Source organism: Aythya fuligula, chromosome 6, assembly GCF_009819795.1.
Source record: "Aythya fuligula isolate bAytFul2 chromosome 6, bAytFul2.pri, whole genome shotgun sequence".
Classification (NCBI taxonomy): domain Eukaryota; kingdom Metazoa; phylum Chordata; class Aves; order Anseriformes; family Anatidae; genus Aythya; species Aythya fuligula.
In genome coordinates this window covers 24,604,691-24,625,812 of record NC_045564.1, presented here as the reverse complement: position 1 = coordinate 24,625,812, position 21,122 = coordinate 24,604,691, and the positions used below count along the sequence as shown (strand labels likewise).

The 21,122-nt window shown below is 39.9% G+C and overlaps 1 protein-coding gene across 3 annotated transcripts; it reads left to right on the top strand.

Annotated features, from left to right (window-relative positions):
• Positions 1-1,998: 1,998 nt before the first annotated feature.
• Positions 1,999-17,144, top strand: SEC22A (SEC22 homolog A, vesicle trafficking protein). 3 transcript variants are annotated; one of them, XM_032190621.1, is made up of 9 exons: positions 1,999-2,057; positions 2,861-2,930; positions 4,183-4,411; positions 6,219-6,422; positions 8,445-8,608; positions 9,725-9,919; positions 12,614-12,732; positions 15,195-15,260; positions 16,856-17,144. In XM_032190621.1, exons 4-9 carry the CDS (start codon positions 6,241-6,243, stop codon positions 17,054-17,056), a joined length of 927 nt encoding a protein of 308 aa, XP_032046512.1. In that variant the 5' UTR covers positions 1,999-2,057; positions 2,861-2,930; positions 4,183-4,411; positions 6,219-6,240; the 3' UTR covers positions 17,057-17,144. The 3 variants fall into 3 exon arrangements, with proteins under 3 accessions (XP_032046512.1, XP_032046513.1, XP_032046514.1); XM_032190622.1 differs by lacking the exon at positions 1,999-2,057 and adding an exon at positions 2,140-2,166; XM_032190623.1 differs by lacking the exons at positions 1,999-2,057; positions 2,861-2,930 and adding an exon at positions 2,937-3,080.
• The last annotated feature ends 3,978 nt before the right edge of the window (positions 17,145-21,122 follow it).

Sequence of the window (21,122 nt, the reverse complement as noted above, 5' to 3'; positions counted from 1 at the left end):
GAGCAATTTTGGTGAGAAAAATCCCATCCTAACTTGTCTCAGCTGCTGTTTTTATCTCCAGCTGGCTGATGGCACATTAAGCAGCCACATGGCTTTGTTATTTTGCTGCACCCACAAAAGGCTCCTCACTGCCATTTCTGAGGGTTTTGACACCACAGGGACGTACCTGGCACCACTTCTCTTCAACCTCTGGTGCTGTCCATACCCACTTTTGTGCTCCTCTTAATCTCTTTCTCTCTCCTTTCCGAATGCCTACATTCCTTCACTTGACTTGCCTTTGTACTGACTGGATTTACTTCTTACAAATCTTACTTTTATCTCTTGCTTCAGCTTTCCCTAATTTATTCCCTGTGTGGTACCCTCTAACAATGTTTTACTGCTTCATTGTCTTAGGGGAGCCAGTGGGACAAGGAAAAAAAAAAAAGATATTTAAAATGTATCTGGCTTGTTAGCCATGCAAATTCTTAAATAACAGGTATGATTTAAGTTCACTGTGAGAGCTGGAAGCACTTGAGCTGCAACTTCACTTCTGACTCTGCCATCGCCTCTCTCAGTGACCTTGTGCAATTTGTTGAACCTCCTGGGGCCAGGTTCACCTGAAAATAAAGAACATTACCTTTTTCTTTTTTCCCTAGGAATGTGTAAGTATTAATTAATAGATGTGTATATAATTTTTCAAGTTCTTTTTGTATAAATGCAAAATGCTTGTCATTATGCCTTCAAAGCATTTACAAACGGTCAGGAGAATTTTAGGGTTGAAAGATAAACAGTTCACAAGAACTGGAAATATTAAAATGACACACGTATGCACTTATCACAGACCTTTAGGCAGCCTCTAATTAAGCAATCACTACTTCTCAGCATTTGGTAGATGCTATCGTACTTTGTTAAATTGTGTAGCAGCTTGTAATGCTCTGCACTCTGTTTGTACAGGATAAGGACTCTCTAGAAATTATTTAGATTAGTGTATTATCTTCCTAACATACACTGCAGTTGTGCCTCCTCATTCAGGATTGAGATGTTCCTGTGCTCAGCTCTACAAAAGCCTGGCATGGACACAGTTTCTTCCTGGCAGGCCAAGATACTAACTTCAAAAAAGCTCCAGCACAAGCAGCATGCGGAAGGCTGCTCACGGAGCCATTTTACCACAGCACTGGGCACCGGGCTCACACCTCCTGCCTTGAGGCTGTGGTGAGAGATGGTTTTACCACAGCACTGGCACCTGGGTGTCCACTGCGGGTGTCCACTCCCAAGTGATGCTGCCCAGAGAAGGCAGACTTGAATTTGGAGAGTTTGTGTTTTAGTGCTGCCCTGCTGGCCACCTTGCTCCGGAGTGAGGCTGAGCAGAACCAGAAGGCCCAGAGCATGAGGCTTGGTGCCTGTACCTGGCGCTATGCAGTGCTACAGCCCCTCGTGCAGCTCAGCCAGCAGCGGACGGGGAAATTAAAGGGTGTTAGCAAGGAACAGGCTGCTTCCCTGGAGAGCTGAGCTGGCAGACTGAAACTGCAGGGAAACAGTAATGACGACGAGTAATGGAGAAAAATGTTCTTGTGCTGGTGAGGAAAACTGTAAAATAGAGAGTCTCACTTTGGGCTTAGTAATGGGATTTTCCATGTTTGTATCGTCACTTAGTGTTATTTGACTGTTATATGACTGGGAATGAGCAAAAGTGACACACTTGTGTCACTTCTCCGTGACCCGCAGGCACGCCAGCCACTCCGCTCACGAACCACAAGCAGTGCCACGTCCAAAAAGCCTTTATTAACCGGAGTGGAAACCAAGGATTTATCGCACGGTGCCACCCGAGGAGCACAACCCAATCCCACACCGCCCCGGGCTGCACGGAACCGCCCTGCGCAGGGCCAGCCCCCGCCAGGCGGGGCCGCCCCATGCCCAGGCCCGGCCCCGGCGCGTCGCCATGGCAACGCCCCGAGCCGCGGCCGCGGCGCAATGGCGGGGCCGCGCGGGCGTCACGTGAGCGGCGCTCCCGCCGGCGGCGGCGGACGTGGCCGGTACCCAGCGTGCAGCGCGGCAGCGGCCGCCGCCACGGCGCTCCGGTGAGGCGGCCCGCGGGGCCTCCGCCGTTGCTAGGCAACGCGGCCTGCTCGCGGCCTAGCGCGGCCTGGCCGGGCCCGCTTTGGGTTTGGGTGGCGTGGGCCGGTCGCGGTGGGTGTCGTTAGCCGGGCTGGGTGCCGGGAGGGGGTGAAGGTTGCTGTCTGGGGATGCTGTGAGGGCCCGGAGGAACGCGGGGTTGTGTGGTGCGGGGGGTGCTGGCGGGAAGCGCCTCGGTTGTGGGGGTGCCGGGGGCTGTCAGGGCAGGAGGGGAGGCTTGCTGCGGCTCAGGGGCTGCCTGCGGTGTCTAGGGGTATCTGCGGAGCTGGGGTGGTTTTTAAAGCAAAGAGAGATGATCGCCTGCGCCTAAGTAGTTATGATGAGATCTCAGATAACTGTAAGGTAATTATTATGAGATCACTAATCGGAAGATCAATTTATTAGCAGTACTGCTATATAAACCCTTCCTAAGGCCTTTACAGGTGCTGCCTCAGGACTAAGTGCCACCGTGACACGTAAATAAACTAGATAATAATTGCATCTCTCTCTAAAAAAAAAAAAAGTCATGGTAAGACAGGCTCTGTTTTTCATCATCTGTCTCATGGGAAGAAATGAAGCTGCAGCCACACGTGGCAGCTCCTGTTTGTGAGCGCAGGGGAGGCTGACGTGTATATTGGTTGGTATATTGGGTGGTTCTGGAGAGGGTGGAACAGCAGCAGGCAGGCCAGCCAGCTGCTCGCCTTCCTGCCTGCGGCCAGGTTCCTCCGTGGCTTTCTTTTTCCTGAGTTCTGCCAATTTCCATTTGCAGGAAGAGCCGCTAAGCATTTCTGTGCGGTGAAATCAGTAGACAGACCAGAAGCAGATGCACACGGGGAAAGGTGAGACCAGGATGAGCACTGAAGGATGCTTCTGTAGCAAACTCTCCCTGTCAGTCATTGTCAGAGGCTCAGAACCTACCCGTGCGAGGGGAGGTATTCAAAGGATATAAGCTTTTTTTGAGGAAAAGCTGTGGAATGTGTAATGTTAGGGTGAGTTAATATCTGCAGTTTTGAATAGATGATTAAAAAAATTAAATTTAGTTCTAAAAGCAGTCCCATATCTTTAAAACTCTTTCTTCAAAATCATGTCAGTTTATCTCTTGATGCCTTGTGTGAAGTGCTGTTGTTTTGAGAATTGAGTAAAGTAGCTTTTTGAAGATTTGGTAAGCTTTTCTTTTGTGTGAATGCATTTTCAAGCGAGGCTGAATGTTGTGTTATAGTGTATGTACTACACATACCTCTGTACGTACGTGTGATCTTGAAACCGAAATAACACTTCTTTTATTAACTTCATTTCTTGGGTACCTTTCTGATTCTGCTTTAAGGAGGCTGAGAAAGAAGTACATCTTTACACAGGGTGGGTTTTTTAAATGACAGTAACAGAAGCTGGTTATCTGCTGGTGTTAAGACAGACACAGTTTTTACCTTGTATGATTTCATAGTACATGAAGAGAACCGGTGGGTTTTAATGGTGGCCTGTCTTCTCTAAAAGAGTAATTTCTCTGAATGTGAGTTCTGAAGAAAGTAACTATTTTTGTTCTAGATTTACGCAAATATTTATGGGTAAGGGGTCTGCAGCGGTCTTTATTGTTCGCATTATTGCCCATGTGTGCATCCTGTTGGTAGTGACACTTCCCTTGTCCCTAACTGTAAAACAACTGATGTTAGACTGAGCACTGAGAATCTGAATGCTGTGGAAATATGGGTATGATTGTGTGGTGTTACCTTTCTAAAGTGTTTGGGTTTCTAATTGGGGTGGATTATAAATTAATTAAACTTAGTGTATGAGGTGAATTCAGTCAAAAGGTTACATTATTTAAGTTAGTAATGTATTGTACACGTGGATAGTTCCTAGTTTAAATGGCTGAAGTAATTGCAGATTCCTCAGCTTCTTGTAAGGAATGTAGAAACACTAATATTTTTGTTACTCTATTAATATTTTTTTTCCTTGCTTGACTACATCCAAATAATCTCTTTGGGGTGTATTCAGGCTTTTCCAATGTGACCTCACAAAAAGAGCTTAAGAATGTCGTTAGGCAGTAAATACATTCTTCTTTATTATTTTTTTTTCTGTTTGTTCTTATCTCATCAGATAACTCAACATGAACTATAATCAAGATCATTTAAGAAGTGACCAGAACAATATTTTTCCTTCTGAGAGCTGGCAACAGGATTCTGAGATTCTTCTGCTGTGCTGTCATACTTGCTACCTGCTCCTGAAATAGGACATGGAGTTATGTTCCTTTCTTCACGTTAGGTGCTAATGAAGTTACTTGCTTCATCAGAGGAAATGCAGATTCATGAAATTCCATTTTGTGCAAGTAAGTTAATGAGAGGAATTCTGAACTTTGCTCTCACGTTACTGTTCTTATGTTTAAATCGATGTAGCTCCCAGAATTCCCTCCCAGAATTGGGCCCCAAGTGGTAGAAATGGTTATTGTCTGAGAACTGCTGCTATGGAGAGCTCATCTGCAATTTTGTCATGCTCTGGAGCTGCTGTCATGGTTGTGTGGTTAGCAGTGTAATTAAGAAAATGTGTGCTCTGTGTATTCCACGTGAATTGTCCTGCTGGAGGCGTGTGCATGAACTTAAACACAGATAGGTTAAAGTTTCTAGGACTGCAGGTTGAATTTCCAGAATGCTTACCTCTAGGAAGTCCTGAAGGTGTTGGGAATTCTGGGTGGCTGCTTTTTGTTGGTTATGCTGCTGATCAAAGCATTTTGTACAACAGGGAATTCTCTAGGGACACTGTGAAAAACAAGCGTGCCTTATAAAAGCCCAAAGGTACTCAGGAGACTACAGGCAGCAGTGACTTCTGCCGCCGTTAACGAATTTGGGGGAAGGCTGATATGCTGTGGAAGTAGAACTAGAACGATATTCGTTTGGAACTTACTCAGCAGACTTGCTGCGTCTCAAAGCAGGTTGAAGTTTGCTGATGAAGCCAAGTTTCTCAAATCAGAAATCACAACATGGAATTATACGTGTGTCTTTCTGAGCTGTAAATGTACTTGAAAAAAATCACCATCGATTATTATTTCATAAATATCTTTATGTATAACCTTTGGGGAATAGGGAATTGGAAAGGGGAGAGCTCAAGGGGAAAACAGCGATTTCCTTTCTTTTACAAAGAGGCAGTGCTGTTTGGGGAAAAGTTGGATTCCTAAGTTTCAGAATACAGTCCTTGAATTGCTAGGACTTGTAAAGCGCCGTTAATGTCATGGTTTGAAAGGTGCTATAAACACGTCAATATTGTGCACTAAAGCATATTTCAGCTGTATTCATAAATCTGTTTTCTGTTTCATTTTATGACTATATGAAACTTCAGGAGCATCATCTGAGGGAGGCAAAAACTATTTTTTTCATAATTTCTGAAGTGATAGGTGTAGTAAGTGGTAGGAGTCAGCAGAGCAGTGTTAGAAGTTGTGTAAGGAAGTGTTTGCTTTTGGCTTCATATAGATTCTAGCAGTTCGCCCACTTGTCAGAGTAATCAGCCTCTTAAAATAATCTGCATAGAGCTTGTCTTACTAAACTTTTGGATGTTTTGTTTTAACATAAGATTTGAAGAACTTGAAAGTTTTAAATGTGTCTTCTGTCTTGAAAGACTGTCTGCAGGCTAGGTGTTCATGCTGTTAAATGCTTCCTAGAATTTCTTGCCTTTTGTGTGGGAAATGTTTAAATACACATTTATTTTTTTCTTTAGAAGGATAGATTTCACAAAGCTTTATTTGTTATGCTTAGAAAATGACGAATACTGGAAAAGCACATGGGCTTTGCGAGTGCCATTTCAACCTGCCCAGTACTTGTGTAATACTGATAGACCCATTTTGCAGATCTAAAGAGGGAGAATGTAAGTACAGTATCACCCAGGATTTATGGAATTCAGATTAGTGTCACATTTTCAAATATATATTTTTTAAATTTGCTGCTGCTTTGTGTTTCACATAGACTAATGGATCCTATGCTGTTAGGGTTTTAATCTGAGTTAGGTTTGAAAATTATCCATGTGTCCCATTTTAAGCTTCAGCCAGTATACAGTTTGCACAGGTTGGTTAATCACAGTTGACTCCTTTTAGTTCTACCTTAATTCTGATTCATCTATATTTCTAAGTTTATTTTGTATTTTTTCAGGTTGTCATTAACGCTGTTGGCAATGTCTATGATTTTATCTGCCTCTGTGGTCCGTGTGAGGGATGGACTCCCACTGTCTGCATCTACTGATTACGATCAAAGCACAGGAGTGCAAGAATGTAGGAAGTATTTTAAAATGCTCTCAAAGAAACTTTCTCAGCTTCCTGACAGATGTACTTTGAAAACTGGGCACTATAATATAAAGTAAGACTTCTCTTTTATGTATTTGTAATATCCTTGTTTATATCTGTCTGTAATTTAAAGTTAACATTTGTATGATAGAAGTGATTAATCAAAATGAGAGTAATTCTTGGCAGTAATTCTTGTGTAGAAGTTAAAAATGGAGAATTTGTAGAGAGTTTGAAGCCTAGTCCTACTTCAGTGAAAGTCCTGTCTTGAAATAGACAATATTTTTATTAATACTGAAGTTGTTGACCTACTAGGAGCATTTTTATTAATTTTGAGTTTGTCTTTCACATGCAAATCGTCAGATATGTTCTTCGTCATGCTAGTTCAACTAGTATTTGTTTTCTCTTTTTAGTCTACACATATTTAAAAATTACCCAAGTACATTTATAACCCAGTATTTTTGAAACCTCACGTGTATGTTGTTATGGAATTAGGCCCTGCAGTGCTTCTGTTGTAACTTCAGAATTTCTGTTGATTTCAGAGAAAACGTGGCCCAAAAAAGTAGCTTACCATGATAATTATTTCATACTGTGCTCTCAGTTGAGGCAACGAGTTGTGCTTCTTCATTTTTCTGTCTTCCTACCTTTTCATGCCTTGGTTGTGTCAACAGTTTTTTATCCCGACTGGCAGCGTGTGGAGTCTGAATCTAAATAAATAGGTTGATGTGATTTTGGTTAAAAACATGCCATGATTTTCAATTCTCAGACAAACTATTCATCTTGTTCTCCCACCTCTCCCTGGTCCTAGGAGGTTTTCTCCTCAGCCTTCTCTATCTCCCACGTGAGATTCAAGTGTCTGTCATACCCCATATGTATGTGTGAGTGTCCTGCTTTGCTCAGGATCAGGGCCAGCACGGACTAAATCTTGCCAGTCAATGTTTTTTTGATTCCTTGTGTCAGTGCAAGAGCATTCTTGGAAAAGCAGTATCAAAGTATGTTGATGGCTCAGTTGCAAGAAATGGTGCATCCCTTTGTTTTAGTAGACTTTTAAATTTGATTTTCATGCTTGAAATTAATGTTTTCTGTATTCTTGCCTGCTAGTCTTCCAGTGCTTGTTAAAAAAAAAACACATGGTCAGTAGCTGTGTGTTTTACCTGGTTGTTGAATGGTAACTTACAGTTATTTCCATTTGTTATTTTGATGTTTTAAGATGAGTTGCAGTTTCCAAGACTGATCCCTTGTTTGTTTGTTTTTTTAATAAGTTCCTAACTATCACCTGCATTTTCTTGTTTAAACATCATGTTATATGATCGTTCTGTAAGCAAGAGTAAAGACATTACAAAACGTGTATGTCGTATCCGTACTGCTCTGAATTTCTGTTATACTTCCACATTGCAGATACAAACACAGGGCAAATGTAGGTTCTCTTTGTATAAGTAAGGAACATGAAGTAAATATTTCCTGTAATAAATTAATGTGTTGAATCATCTCTTTAATCATCTGTAAAATGCAGAACAGTTGTTGAAGAAAGTCAATAGTTAATCTTTTTAAACCTTACCTGTAGTCCGCTTGTAAACTGATTGGATTAAAAAAAAAAAAAAAAACCTTTGGAGAATGAGAGATACAGCTTAATCAAGAGGTTTTTATGACTTACCTTTGAGTATTTTTAATAGTGTAGGTTTTATATGTCAAAATCTTGAAAAAATTTGAATATGTGTCATGAAGAAGTGAAGTCTAGTGAACTGCCTAAACGCAATAGGGTTATGCGTATTAAATTTTGATTTTGTATTTGCCATCTCTGGCCATCTTTACTCTCTCTGGAGAATGAGGTGTTTGTTACGTTTTGGATCAGTTTTGTGTCCTCCTAATGTATTTTAACAAGAACCACCTGCCCTTCCCTGCTCTCTGAAGATAAGCTTTTGCTTTTTGACTAAAACTAAATTAATTTTCTACTAGAATACCATTTGACTTTTCAGTAAGCGTTAATTCCTTTGCTACCCTGCAACAGTTTTTTGCTTTTCTGATTACAGAATACAAGATCAGACTAGTGAAGCTATGTGTTACCCAGATTTAATTTTTTTTTTTTTCTCAATTACAGTTTTATCAGTTCTCTGGGAGTAAGTTACATGATGTTGTGCACTGAAAATTATCCCAGTGTCCTGGCTTTCTGCTTCCTGGATGAGCTTCAGAAAGAGTTCATCACTACCTACAACATGATGAAGACAAATACTGCTGTCAGACCGTACTGTTTTATAGAGTTTGGTAAAGATCTGATTTCTTGTTATGTCTGTTCTCAAACTAAGATAAATGAATATTTAAATAAATGTGCAACTTAATGTACACAAAACAAAACTATACAAGGCAGTTTATTGCTGTACTTCAGGTGGATTTAGAATCTTAATTAACTCCCACTAGGGTTGATAAAAAAAATAAATAAAAAAATAAAATAAAATAAAATAAAAACAAAAAACACAACCAAAAACTTCTTTGCACATTAGTCTACTAGACTGTAATTTCATGTTGGCTCTTAGGTGTTCAGCAGTTTTTGTTCAGTACATGAAAGGGAGAGATTTTTATTTGTCTTAGGATATACTGAGGCATTTAGTCCTCTGTTATGCAAGCTCCAAATACAGCTAATCTCATGTACACCAGATAACAGCTGTTATGGATTCTATTAATCTGTTGCTTTAATACTGCACAGTTGTTTTAAGTATTCTTATAAAATGCATTAGAATAAAACAAACTGCAATTGTAGAGGAAATTATATATAAAACTAATATAAAAGAAATAACTGTTTGGTAGTTCCTGTAATCCAGTCAGTTCTTTATTAACAGTTTTTGTATGACATTGTCTTCCTTATAAATATGTCTTTGAACCCTTTTTTATGCCTTTGTTTTACTAGCTGTTAATATAGAACAGAGTTCTACTGCAATCTTCACATTTGTATAATATGATACTATGTTTTCTCAGTCAGAATATTTTGCAGTCACATTTCATACCTACATAAGTTTATACTTGAATGCAGTTGATTTTTTCATAAGGATATTTAATAACCTCTCAGCAAAGCCAAAATAAGTGCAGTAAATCCATTGTATTAGCAGTTCATTCAGTCTCATGCAGTGAAAAGTCATTAGTTTATTCACAGTTATTAAGTAATTAGCTTTCTAGAGCTTGATTTTTTTGACTGCAGAATAAAGTAGCACACGATATATTAGCCACAAAACAGAAATGGCATTAGAATGTTCCAAGATAAATGTAGTCATTTCAAACAGCGTATTTAAATTTGTGAAGTATGTAGTACATAAAGCTGCATGGTTTAAGATTACTTAATTAACCAAAGTCCATAGGGTTATAACTTTTCTTTTAAATTTTACACAGATAATTTCATTCAGAGGACCAAACAGAGATACAACAACACACGTTCTTTGTCAACAAAGATGAATCTTGCTGACATGCAGACAGAAATCAAACTGAGGCCACCTTATCAAATTTCCCTGTCAGAACTTGGCTCAGCTAATGGGTTTGCCCATCTATCTGCAGCAGAGTATAAGGGGACTGGTAAGATATCTGCAGGTAAGTTTCAGACTTTCATATTTGTATCCTTAAATGTCACAGATGCAGAGTGGTAGAATTAATCTTTCTTTTGACATTATTTCTTAAAAAAAAAAAAAATAAATAAAATTTAACTGTGGTGTTCTTAAAGCATAAAATTGCCATGAGATAACGTCCTTTAGTTTAGATGTCGTGTTCTATGCTCTAAATGTTTCTCTTTGCAAGGCACTCAGAGAGAGAAAAAGGACTATTTAATGGACAGGCTCTTGAAGGGAAAACTAACCACATGAAAATAAGCAAAACAGGATGAGCACTTAACATAATCCTTTTTTTTTTAACCTCTTAATATTTATCAAAATTTTGATTGTTTCTGCCCAGTGAGATCCAGTGACAAAAGCTAAAAGCAGTGCTATCAGTTAGAGCAGCTGGAGAGAGGGGCATTGCTTTAGGAAGCATCTGTGAAGGTGAAGTTCCAAAGAGCTGTGGTGTCTGAAAGAGCTATTCTGTAAAATAAGTGCTTTGTGTATGAGGTCAGTGATAGCAATTTCATATAAACTTGTCACATTCATTCATTCATTTAAGTGGTCTTGATTTTTTTTTTTAATTTTTTTTTTTTTAATCTTTAATTTACCGTGTGTAGGAGGTACATGTGGCATTGTGTGGTTTTTAACTGGGGTAAAACTTGAGCAGGGTTTAAGGTTTGTGGTATCAAGTGAATGCTCTGAATCGGTTTGAGGCCCACATTTAGATGTTTCCCAGTATGCCAGAAAACTTGAAACTTCCCAAATCCTTGCTTATCCTGGGCAGGCACATACCATTGCCATTCACTTTACAGTGTCAAGGTGGAAATTGCTATTTTAAAGCTAAACATTTGCTAAAGTCTTATAAGAAATCAGCTTAATTTTGTGCTTTTATATATTTTTAATAGGATATCTTTACTGTGGTATCATCCTAATTACATTGCTTATTCTTAAGGATTCCTTTAGGAGACTGAGAACTACTTTCTACTAAAAATGAGAAACAGAATTGTTAGGGTGCCCTATCTGTACTGCCAGGGCCTTGATCCTGAGAATTCTAAGCGCTATTGAACAGCGTAGAAATAACTTACAATTTCAGTATTTACTATTTAAGAGTACTAGAAATTCTGGGAAATTAGGAAAATAAGTGTGAAGATATTTAAATTGTTTATAGGAGTAGAATCTTTTAAGCAGTACTGTATGTATCTTTAATCATCTACTGCATGCTGTTTTGAAAGGTATGTTCCCTTCCACGCATCTCTCTGTTCAGTTATCCACTCCCTTCCTTGAATTGCTGTAGAAACTCACTATCCAAGGGCTGTGCATTATGAGAGGTTTGCACTTTCCTCCTTTTAGCTCTTCAAATTTTAGATGCTATTAAATAATAGTGTCGTGAATGTGACTGTCTTTTTAGCAAGTCTGCTAATACTTGCGTAATTCTTCGCTATCATCGCTTCTCTCCATCCTTGAAACGAACTCTCCCTGGATATTTACTACCCACTCTATTGGCCAGACTTGAAAGTTTCTCCTTCGCTGTATGGTATGCACATACCATATATAACCGTAACAGAGTGGTTGTTTCTAGTAGTATTGCCCTAAGTTCACTATTAAATATAGCACAAATGAGCTAACTGAACTCATTTTAAGTTACTGCACACCAGTAATCAGACAGCCCTGCCTGCTTATCAGTGTGAAATACCTTTTGTCTTTTTTTTTTGTTTGTTTAGTTTCTGTAACTTCATAAACTGGAAAGCCTTTTTCCTGGATCTGTTCAGTGCATACGACCAGGATTGACACTTCTCTCTCTATTAATGTTACGGTTCATTAACCTCATTGTTCACATCTTTACACTTCGTTGATTTGAACAGAGCGATTTAAGTATGGTTCAGTAGTCCTGTTGTTTTCTCAGTGTTGCTGAGACTGTTTAGAGTTTTGCATTGTTTTTTTCATATTTGTGCTCTGTTATTAATTATGGAAAGGGACAGTAATGAGCAACATAAGCAACTGTTATGTGCTTGTGACCCTAGATAAGCCTGAAGGAGTTGCTGTGCAAAGAAAATATGTTTTAATTTTAACATATTTTGTGAGAGACCTCTAAGCAGTAACTTCAAGGTCTATACAAGGATGTAAGATTGGTATTAGCTGTAGATTCAGAGCAGTCTTCCTTGGAGTAGTACTCATTGGCTGTATCTATTTTTTTTTAAGTTAGGGGAATGTAATAGGCTTTGCCTCATAGTGTTCCATTCAGCAAGCAAGCTAAATAAGTCTTGATAATTCTTCTAATGCATTAGTGTTAAAGAAAAATTGAGATTGTGAGGGGAGCTCTTAAGTATGTGACTTATTACCTGGCTACTAATTGTGGACAAATTTCAGCAGCAAGTGCATCATTTGCCATTGATTTCCTGGTGCGTTTAAGCGGCTTTCAGGACCCTACTGAATAAATTGGATATATTGAGTTAGATTAAATATAATAAGACAGTTATGCATTGAAGAAAAACATGCTTTAATTCCTTTCTAGACCTTGTGTTGATATATTTAAAGTGTTTTTTCTTTAAGAAGCAAAGTTTTGTTTTGGGGTTTGCTTCAGTTACCTCTTGAAATAGAAGGCACTGGTAAAAATGAGATTTGATATTTTTCTGTATTTCTTAAAATACTGCTTTGACTTCTAATATCTTTATTTTGTTCTTTCGATTTGCAGCTCCTCATCAGCGTCTGGAACCTGTCACTCTGCCAGGGATCGTCTCGTTTGTACTTAGTCTGTTATGTGGGGCTTTGAATTTAATTCGTGGCTTTCATGCCATAGAAAGTCTCCTGCAGGTATTGTATCATGTTTCTGAATTTTGGAGTTCTGCATCATTGTAGTTATACTGTTATTTTCGAAGTGCTTGCTATATGAGCTGAGTCTTGCCAGTTTTATTTTCACAAATACTGTCTGTGAGGTCAGACCTTTATTAGTGAAACTTGCTGCATATAATCTAAGTATCCTTCTCGAGAGTGATGGATCATTCGTTAAGGCTGTGAGTTGCAAAGGCAGTGGAAGGTGGGTGTCTGACTCCCTCCCTAGGTACTTGGCAGCAATGATTATGTGAACATCTTGCTCTTTTCTCAAAATTTATGCCAGGATATGAAACAATTTGAATAGATATTATTTTAAAACAGTTCTGAGAAATTATGGGAACTGTTGAGAATCTGGCCACATTTTTTTTTCTTATTTGTTCTTAATAAACCTTCTTAGACAGAGTGCTTATTTCACTCTGTTCTGAAAGGATCGACATGAGAGAAACTGTCGAGTGATTTCTTGTTTCCAAACACAACAAAACAAAAAAACAAAAGTAACCTTCAAGCATTTATTTGCTTATGTGAACTCTGCTCTTACCCTCCCAATGAACTTTCAGTTTCTTTCGATGCACAGAGTCCTTGTGTATGTTACTGTGAAAAAGATTTACTAACATTAAACAGGTCTATAGGGTTGTGCTGATGGCTGTAGAAACTAAAAATTCCATGGAGGTTTTCAGAACGAGAAGGGGAATCTTCCTCCTTGGCCAACAGCTTGTCTTTTTGCTAGAACAAACACGAGGACTACAATGCTTTTGCTAGCTAATGAACTTTGTATGGAAGAAGGGTAAAGAAGATGACCTTTATTCCCGTAGTTTACATAGTTATTGAAATATGTAAAGATGTAATAAAAAATATTCTTTGAGGTCTCAGCATCTCCTGAAGACTAATGAATAGTAGAGCAAGGTTAATGAAAGCGTTCCATGTAGAGGCTTCTGTTTTTTCTAAAATAAAATAAATAGTGAGCATATCTTTACATTATTCCTAGTTACGATTTTCTATTGCGCACGTTTTTCTCAGTTTTTAATTAGGATAGAATTTAAAGTACCCTCTTGTAGGAATAGTACTGAACAGAATTCTGCAACTTTCTTTAATGGTTCTATAATTTGTTTTTTGTTCTTGAAAAAAAAAAACCTCAGCTGCAGTAAGGTATGCAGGTGTTAGATTAATGTGTTTGACTGATGATAGGGCAGTCAACTCATTTTATGCTGTATGCTGTTGCATCTGGAGGTAATAGATGGCAGTACAGATGGAAGACTTTTTTTCTTCTTTCTGACAAATGATGCACACCAAAAATCCATAAAGCTTACTTTATATCTTATGGGTTTTTCTAAAATAGAAATAATCTGAAATATGATTAATTAAACTTCTTCTGAAAAGTCATTCAAAAACTTCTGTCCCAAATTACTGTTCCCTTTATAATCAGTATTTTACTTAGGTGTTAGAAAAACTCTGCTATGATTTGTAGCTGTACTGCAGCAACTACCTCTGCCTCACTGCCTCTGCACGTGTGAGTGGTTTAGGAAAGTACTGCATTGTGCTAGTAAGTTTTAGGTGCAGACGTACTGACTTTTCTCTAGTCAGCATTGTAAATGGAAATGCTCCACACTGAACACACTGAGCAGAAACAAGTTGTAGCTCTGAATGGATTGCCTTCTTCCCAAAGTGAAATCTGCTGGCAAGGGGGAACATCGGCGCACATACCCATTGTTAGCCTGGGAAAGTTTTTGATTGTTGCATGTGTTTGTTTGAAATGCAGTTAGACTATCACTGAGTATGTAGATTTATTCTGCTTAGCTATAAAGGAATTGAAAAGCAACCTGTTTGAGGAGGTTGGAAGTAATATGTAGTCGTTGTTCTGTTTTTTTTTCTAAACACAGAGTGGAAAGTTCTATCACTTCAAGTAACTTTTTCCTTATTTTCCTTCAAGAAAACTGGATTTTCTAATAATCTGATAAATTTGTTTTGTTTGCTCTCATTTCCACTGAGGCAAAGGTGCCTGCATTATTTTCTGTGTAGAATTTTACCACACCCTAGTGGCCAGTTTGTGTGTTTCCCTTTTGCTTTGTTTCCATTTTGTGAAGCTGCAGGAAGGCACAGTTCTACAAAGTTGATATTAAAGGCAGTTAATTTTCAGAGGCATCGGCAGAAAGTAAGTCTCCAGCTGGGATTCCTCTGAGGCTTCTGAAAATCTTAGTGTTAGTTATCTGCTGTGAATAAACATTTTCATGATTTCAAATCAGGTTCCAGATCACAGTGGTTTATTAGAGATAAATAAGCAATGATGAGTGCTAATTTCTTTGGATTAGCCTATTATAGGGGTTCTTATAAATCTCTCTGTAAGACTATTTTAAAATGTAATAAGAATAACTTCGATGCTGTATGTGTTTGCTATATGTTCACTGAAACGTTGTAAGATCTGTGATGGCTTTTCATTTTCACAGAGTGAAGGTGAAGATTTCAGCTACGTTATTGCATTTTTTCTTGGAACAGCGGCTTGTTTGTACCAGGTGCGTTCTTGTGCTTGCATAATTCACTCGTTTAGAAACATCACTCAGTCATGCATAAATGTCATCGTGTTTTCCTAAATGTCACAGATACTTGAATAGAGTGATTATCAAAATAATTTCTGCTCCATTTTAATGTATTGATCATAAAATATCTTACAGTAGACTCATACGATACACTTTCTGTTGCTGACATTTTTTTTTCAGTTAGTTGATTGAGTGATACAGTGTAGTTTGTCTGCAGAAGTCTCAAGCAATGGAGATTATATTGTTTCCTTTAAGTAATAGTTTCCCAGTTTAAGTGGATTTAACCATCTGACCAAATGCTTTACTGCTCCTTTTATTTGGAAGGGTTTGAAGTAAATACAGTAATACCTAGGCACTACAAACAGTAATTTTCTTCCACTTCATACATTATCGTGCATCTCTTTCATTTTCAAATCTTTCAGCCACTTTCCACTATCTCCTTCTCCTATCTGATATTTTGTGCTTACATTTCACATCTGCAGGTTTTCCATAAAGAGCCAAACGATACAAATTATTGGGGTTACAAGTGTACAATGGCTTGGCATTTTTTGAGGAACATAAAATATTAAAATAAGTTAAGTAGAATTTCTCCAACACTAATAAAAGATAGCAAATGCTTAAGAAGAACACTTACATAGTCTGATGAAGAATGCTTTTAAAAATTTGTGTGAGAATAGCTATATACTCTCTGGGAGCAGATTTGGATTACAAAGTAAGCCCAAGTGATGTTATCTGCCTTGAAGCACAGTAAAAGCTTTCTTTGGCAGATGGAAATTGCTAGAATCCAGAGGGGGCAAACTTTTTTTTTGGTGGAGGTCAAAAGGAAGTGGTTTGAATAAGAGGAGGAGTAAAAGTAATATCCACAAGAAAGCACAGGACAGCTCTGTCCTTTTAGAGATGAAAAGAAAACTGAGCCAAGAGACTTGAGCAGATTTCCTCTTGCAGTAGTAGGAAGGTAAAGGGTAGGAAACTGGGGGCAGTCCAGATGTTCTGTATTACACCACATTGTGCAGAAACTGACGCTTTAAACACAGTAGAGTTAGGTAGAGTTGTGCATTTCTCTCAAAACATGATCAGTGTTTTACCACCTGAGGAAGGGCAGTGGATCTGTGTGGACTTGTCTGCCTCCACCAGTTAATCCTCTGATGAACTCTGGCAGGATGCTGGGCTTGCAGCTGGGGGATTGCCTTGTACTGAGTATTCCCCATTGCAGGGCCGTGCTGTTTTCCCTGTCCTCCCTGCTCCTCCATCTGAAGAGGATTTAACACTGGCTCTTGCTACTTCTGTGTTGCTCAGGTGGAACAAAGAGTGTGTTTTTGACCAGTGTTTGCCAGGAACATCCACTTCCCTTTATCATGGGCCACTTGTTATTGCAGTTTTTAATCAATTAGTATGAGAGAATTGTTGTTGATGTCAGGTACTTTCACCCTTCCATAACTGCTAAATTGACGTTGTTCTGACATGTTTAATTTAGGGTTTTGCTTTGGTTTTAATCCCTTAATGACCAGAGACATTTTGGTGGTGGAAGCTGTTTTCCATGCAATAATACGGTTTCTTCTTTTTCCTGACAGTGTTACCTGTTTGTTTATTACACGGGCTGGAGGAATGCCAAGTCTTTCCTGACTTTTGGGCTAATTTGCCTGTGTAACATGTACCTGTACGAACTGCGCAACCTGTGGCAGCTCTTCTTTCATGTGACTGTGGGAGCATTTTCTACCTTACAAATTCGACTGCGACAACCACAGGGAAAGTCCCCTGATTACAATGTCTGACAAGTCCTGGAACACTTAGAGGCAGTCTTGTTCCAACAGATACTCTCAGGAATGTAAAGCTGTTCTCCAAAAGAAGAAGCTGTCTGGATGGCGCTTTTTGGTTTTGTTCCTTTTTCTTTTTTTCTTTTTTTTTTTTTTCTTTTTTTTTTTTTAATAAAGCAATGTAAGATGCCTGTGGACATTTTTCACTTGATGGTTAAACTTTTTTTTTTTTAAAGGAACAACCAAGGACACAAAAGAATACAGAACTGGAGGATAAAAAGGGTCATATCATGCAGTGAAATGTATGTTGCAGAGAGACTGAGATCGGGGAATTTCACCGGTGGCACGAAAACGCTTCACTCAAAAGTATGTCAATGGAAGGAATGTACAGAGTATGTGTCCTGCATATCATGTAAGCTCTTCAGTTCCAAAATCAGTTTTGCCTTTGTGAGGCAGTAGAGGATAGGGTAAATTAACAATAAAAATGCTATTCCGTATTAGCAAATGAGATTTGGAATATGTAAGCTACAATGTTTGGGAATGTTTTGTTTCACATTGACATATGCATGAATGTTTTCTTAATTAAGACATTACCTGGAAACTCCCTGTTTCTGGGGATCAGCTTTTTGGCACCTGTGGCTCTCCATCTAGTGGCATAAATACTTGCACATTTTTTCACCATGATTTTCTATCAATTATCTTTTGAAAGTGATTTGTGTGGGCAGGGTTTCTTTTTAGTAATTGTCCAGAAAGTTCTGCCACTTAACCCAGGACTTTTGCACACTTCCTCTGTTTGAGCTGCGGAAAGGTTGAAAGGAAATGGACTGGTGAGTAAATTGGAGCGACTTGTACTTGTTGGACTATTGTTCTTTTTATATACTTTTAGAAATGGGTGAATGATTAGCTGAAACCTGAAATAAACAAGTGCTGACAGGAAAATAATAAATCAGTCTGATTAGCTTAAATGAAAAAAACTAATGGGAATATTGTTCTTTTTTTTCTGGCTTTAGGCTGTTTTGTGCTGGGATAGAACCTCACTGAGAGAGACTTGTGTTCAAAGGAACAGTCATACACTCCTAAAGTTTGTGAACAAACAGCAAACACCTAACATGTACAACACAGAATAGCAGCAATATACTACTGGCATTGGTTACATTGGCCTTATTTGTGGCAGTTAGATGATGGTTGGTTGTGATGCTCCATAATACATAAATAGATCGTTATAGGTGGGTTTGTGTGACCTGCAGTAATGGAAGGATTCACTGAAATCTTGAGAAAAAGAAGAAAAAAAAAAAAAAAGGCTTTAATATAGGGAGGTTGTCATGCTGCTTGTGGTGTCGGATTTGGGGACTGGCAGAGTTTTGCTGTGCTCTGAAGTGTTGCTCTAGACAAGTTTCCTGGGGTACCTTATATCAAAATGTGGTGTGTGCTTCAGTAAGCTATTTAGTCAGACTGTGACCAAGAAGAAAGGAGTTAGAGTTTTTCAAAAGGTAGTTTTAGTCAAGAAAATAAGGTAAAACTAAGAAGAATTAGAGAATGAAATTGTAATCCAAAGTGAACAGAAGTTGTATTGCATTTTTCATAATGTCTTGTTTCTGAGACTGGTGTTTAAGAGCAAGACCATGAGGATAGCCCAGGTGTGCTGCCCCCACAGCTGGTGTTGCAGAAAACGTGCTTTGCAGCTAAGCCTCTTTCCTCCCACTTTGAGCCAGTGGAAAAAAATGTATTCGTGAACGTGGTCTGATTTTGTTTTGGGAACCAGGAAAGTGGGGAAGAGACATGGAGGAGGTATGGATGCAAGCATACACGTCTTAGGGATGTTTAAACCACAAATACTTTAAAGATCCAAAAGAATAGAAATCAGCCTTTGCTTAGCGCAGGGAGGTTTGCCTGCCTTCCCCTTTAATGCACCTCCATGAGTGCTGGTCACCAGAAAAGGTGAAAAGCAGTCCTTCAACACTTTAAGTCAATGGCTGAAAAGTATGAATATTCACTTTTAGGTATAAAACCAGATTTCATCTTGCTCACAAAGTGTAGAACGAGCGTCCTGTCTGTCCTTTCACTTCGCCCCACTCAATAGGCAGGGAGGCTATTTTCTGAACTCCTGACGGACTGCTTCGCTTCTAACTCCTGCTGTTGTGCAGATGCAGACATTTCCGTTGTCTCATTTCTCTGGTTTATATGTCAGCAGATAACCTTGTTTGTATTCTGAGATTCCTTCTCTTCCTCCTGCTTCTAAAGATGCCTTTTTGAGGACTGAAAGCTCTGCCGCAACGTGTGGAGGCACGCTCCTGTTCTGGTTACACTGGCATTAAGCTAACCGCTGACTAGCAGGTAAAATGAACAACTGCAGCTGTTGGTGCAACAGAGGACAGTTGTGTCTTTGTTTCTGTGCTTGTTTTTACGGCACTGATAAAAATCCCTCCTCACAATGACAGGTTGGTGTGTGCTTGGTAAATACGGCTGTTCTTCATCACTTGATATTGCTATGTGCTAAAAACAGGGCTTTAGCTTGACTGTGATATCAGGACTTGCTGACATTTTGCATAAGATGAGAAACAAGACGTGCCAGACCAGGTTAGAGGTGAAACTGAAAATTCCCAGGGTTTCCTGTTTGCTAGTAAAAATCCAGCATTTGGAGAACCTTCTAGTTCAGCTCTTCCCTGCTGGCATGACCAGATGCGAGAGTTAGACTTGTAGAGATGAATTTATGGGCGATGAATGCTGTCTTCTGCAACGTGATTTTATTTTGAATCGCACAGGGCTGTTGGTAGTTGATTTTTCTGTGGAATTTAGTGGAAGCGGAGCCCCCTGCATGCCACTGGATGCCCGGTTCCTGTTGTCTCTCCTGTCCCTCAGGCACAGGGCCTGTATTTCATTCCCAATCCAACAGCAGTGGCCCTCCAAGGCGAGGCGAGGCACCAAGCGTGTGTGAGCAGTGGTTTCTGTGGGAGCTTGGGCTCCAGGGCTGTGCCATGCAGGGGGAAAGGAGTTTGTGGTTCGGTCGGGAGGCCTCCCGTGGGCCTTTCAAGGGAGCCCTCGGAGTGAGGAGCAGCCTAGGAGCTCCTGGCAGGGGCCTGCCTGCTGCCTGCTCTGCTGTGGGTGTGTGGCACTGCGCCACCTGGCCAAACCAGCGATTAATTGTGCTCATCTGTAAGCTGTGTCTGTGCTTATCTGCAAGCCGCCACCTGGCTGAGGCTGCACGGGTTTGCTACCAACAGATGGCAGTAGGTGTTCGTGTCTGGAAGTGCGTTTAAAGCAAGAGCTGGGGCCAGCTGCTGCCAGCCCTCCAGGCCTTCTGGCTCTTGGTGCTGCTCTGGCAGCTCTCAGCTGGGCCCAGCGGGTCTAGCAGGGCCTGGCCACCACGCTGAAAGCAGAGCTCTGGGGACAAGTGGGACGTTAGGGGATGGTGAAGTGCTCAGGGACGAGAAGAAAACCATGAATTTCTGAAAAAGTTGCAGAAAAAGTTGCTCTGCCTCCCCTGAGTAAGGTGCTGTGTCTCCTTCAGTTGAAAAACTCGTAACAGAAATGGTCAAGAGAATGGAAATTGGTTTGTTTTGTTTTGCTTTTAGCTAGTATCTGCCAAATTAGCCTTTTTCAGACTGCATCCTAGGCTAGCTCTCCGACATCTCCCCCACCCCAGTCCAAGCTTTTAGGTTTAGCTGGCAGACTTGGGGATTTTTGTCCTAAGCCAATTTTGAATGCTCTTTTTAGCCCCCTCCACGTATGTTCAAACCAGAAGTGCTGCTGTCCTCAGGAGCACGCAAAATTACGTTTTTTTTTTTTTTTTTTTTTTTTTTCCCCCCTCAGCTATCCCTAGTGCTAGCATGGATTTGTCAGCTGTCCTCAGGCCGATGTTTCAAAATAAGCAGGTACACAGCAGATGTGTGCGAGAGGGAAGCCGGGGGTGTTCACTGTGCAGGTGAGAGCTCGAGGAACTGGGACTGGGCTCTGCGTAGGAGCGGTGTGGTCCCAGTGGGCATCCAGTGCTAGCCGAGAGCTGACTGTTTCTGTGTGGAAACCGGGTGTATTTACACAATGTCTGCCTATCTCCTCACTAGCCAGCTGCATCTAAAATAAGACA

Coding starts and splice junctions, on each gene's coding strand:
- SEC22A (XM_032190621.1), top strand. CDS start 6,241: ATGTCTATGATTTTATCTGCCTCTGTGGTCCGTGTGAGGGATGGACTC. Junction 6,423..8,444: donor ACTGGGCACTATAATATAAA/GTAAGACTTCTC, acceptor TCTCAATTACAG/TTTTATCAGTTCTCTGGGAG. Junction 12,733..15,194: donor CCATAGAAAGTCTCCTGCAG/GTATTGTATCAT, acceptor TCATTTTCACAG/AGTGAAGGTGAAGATTTCAG.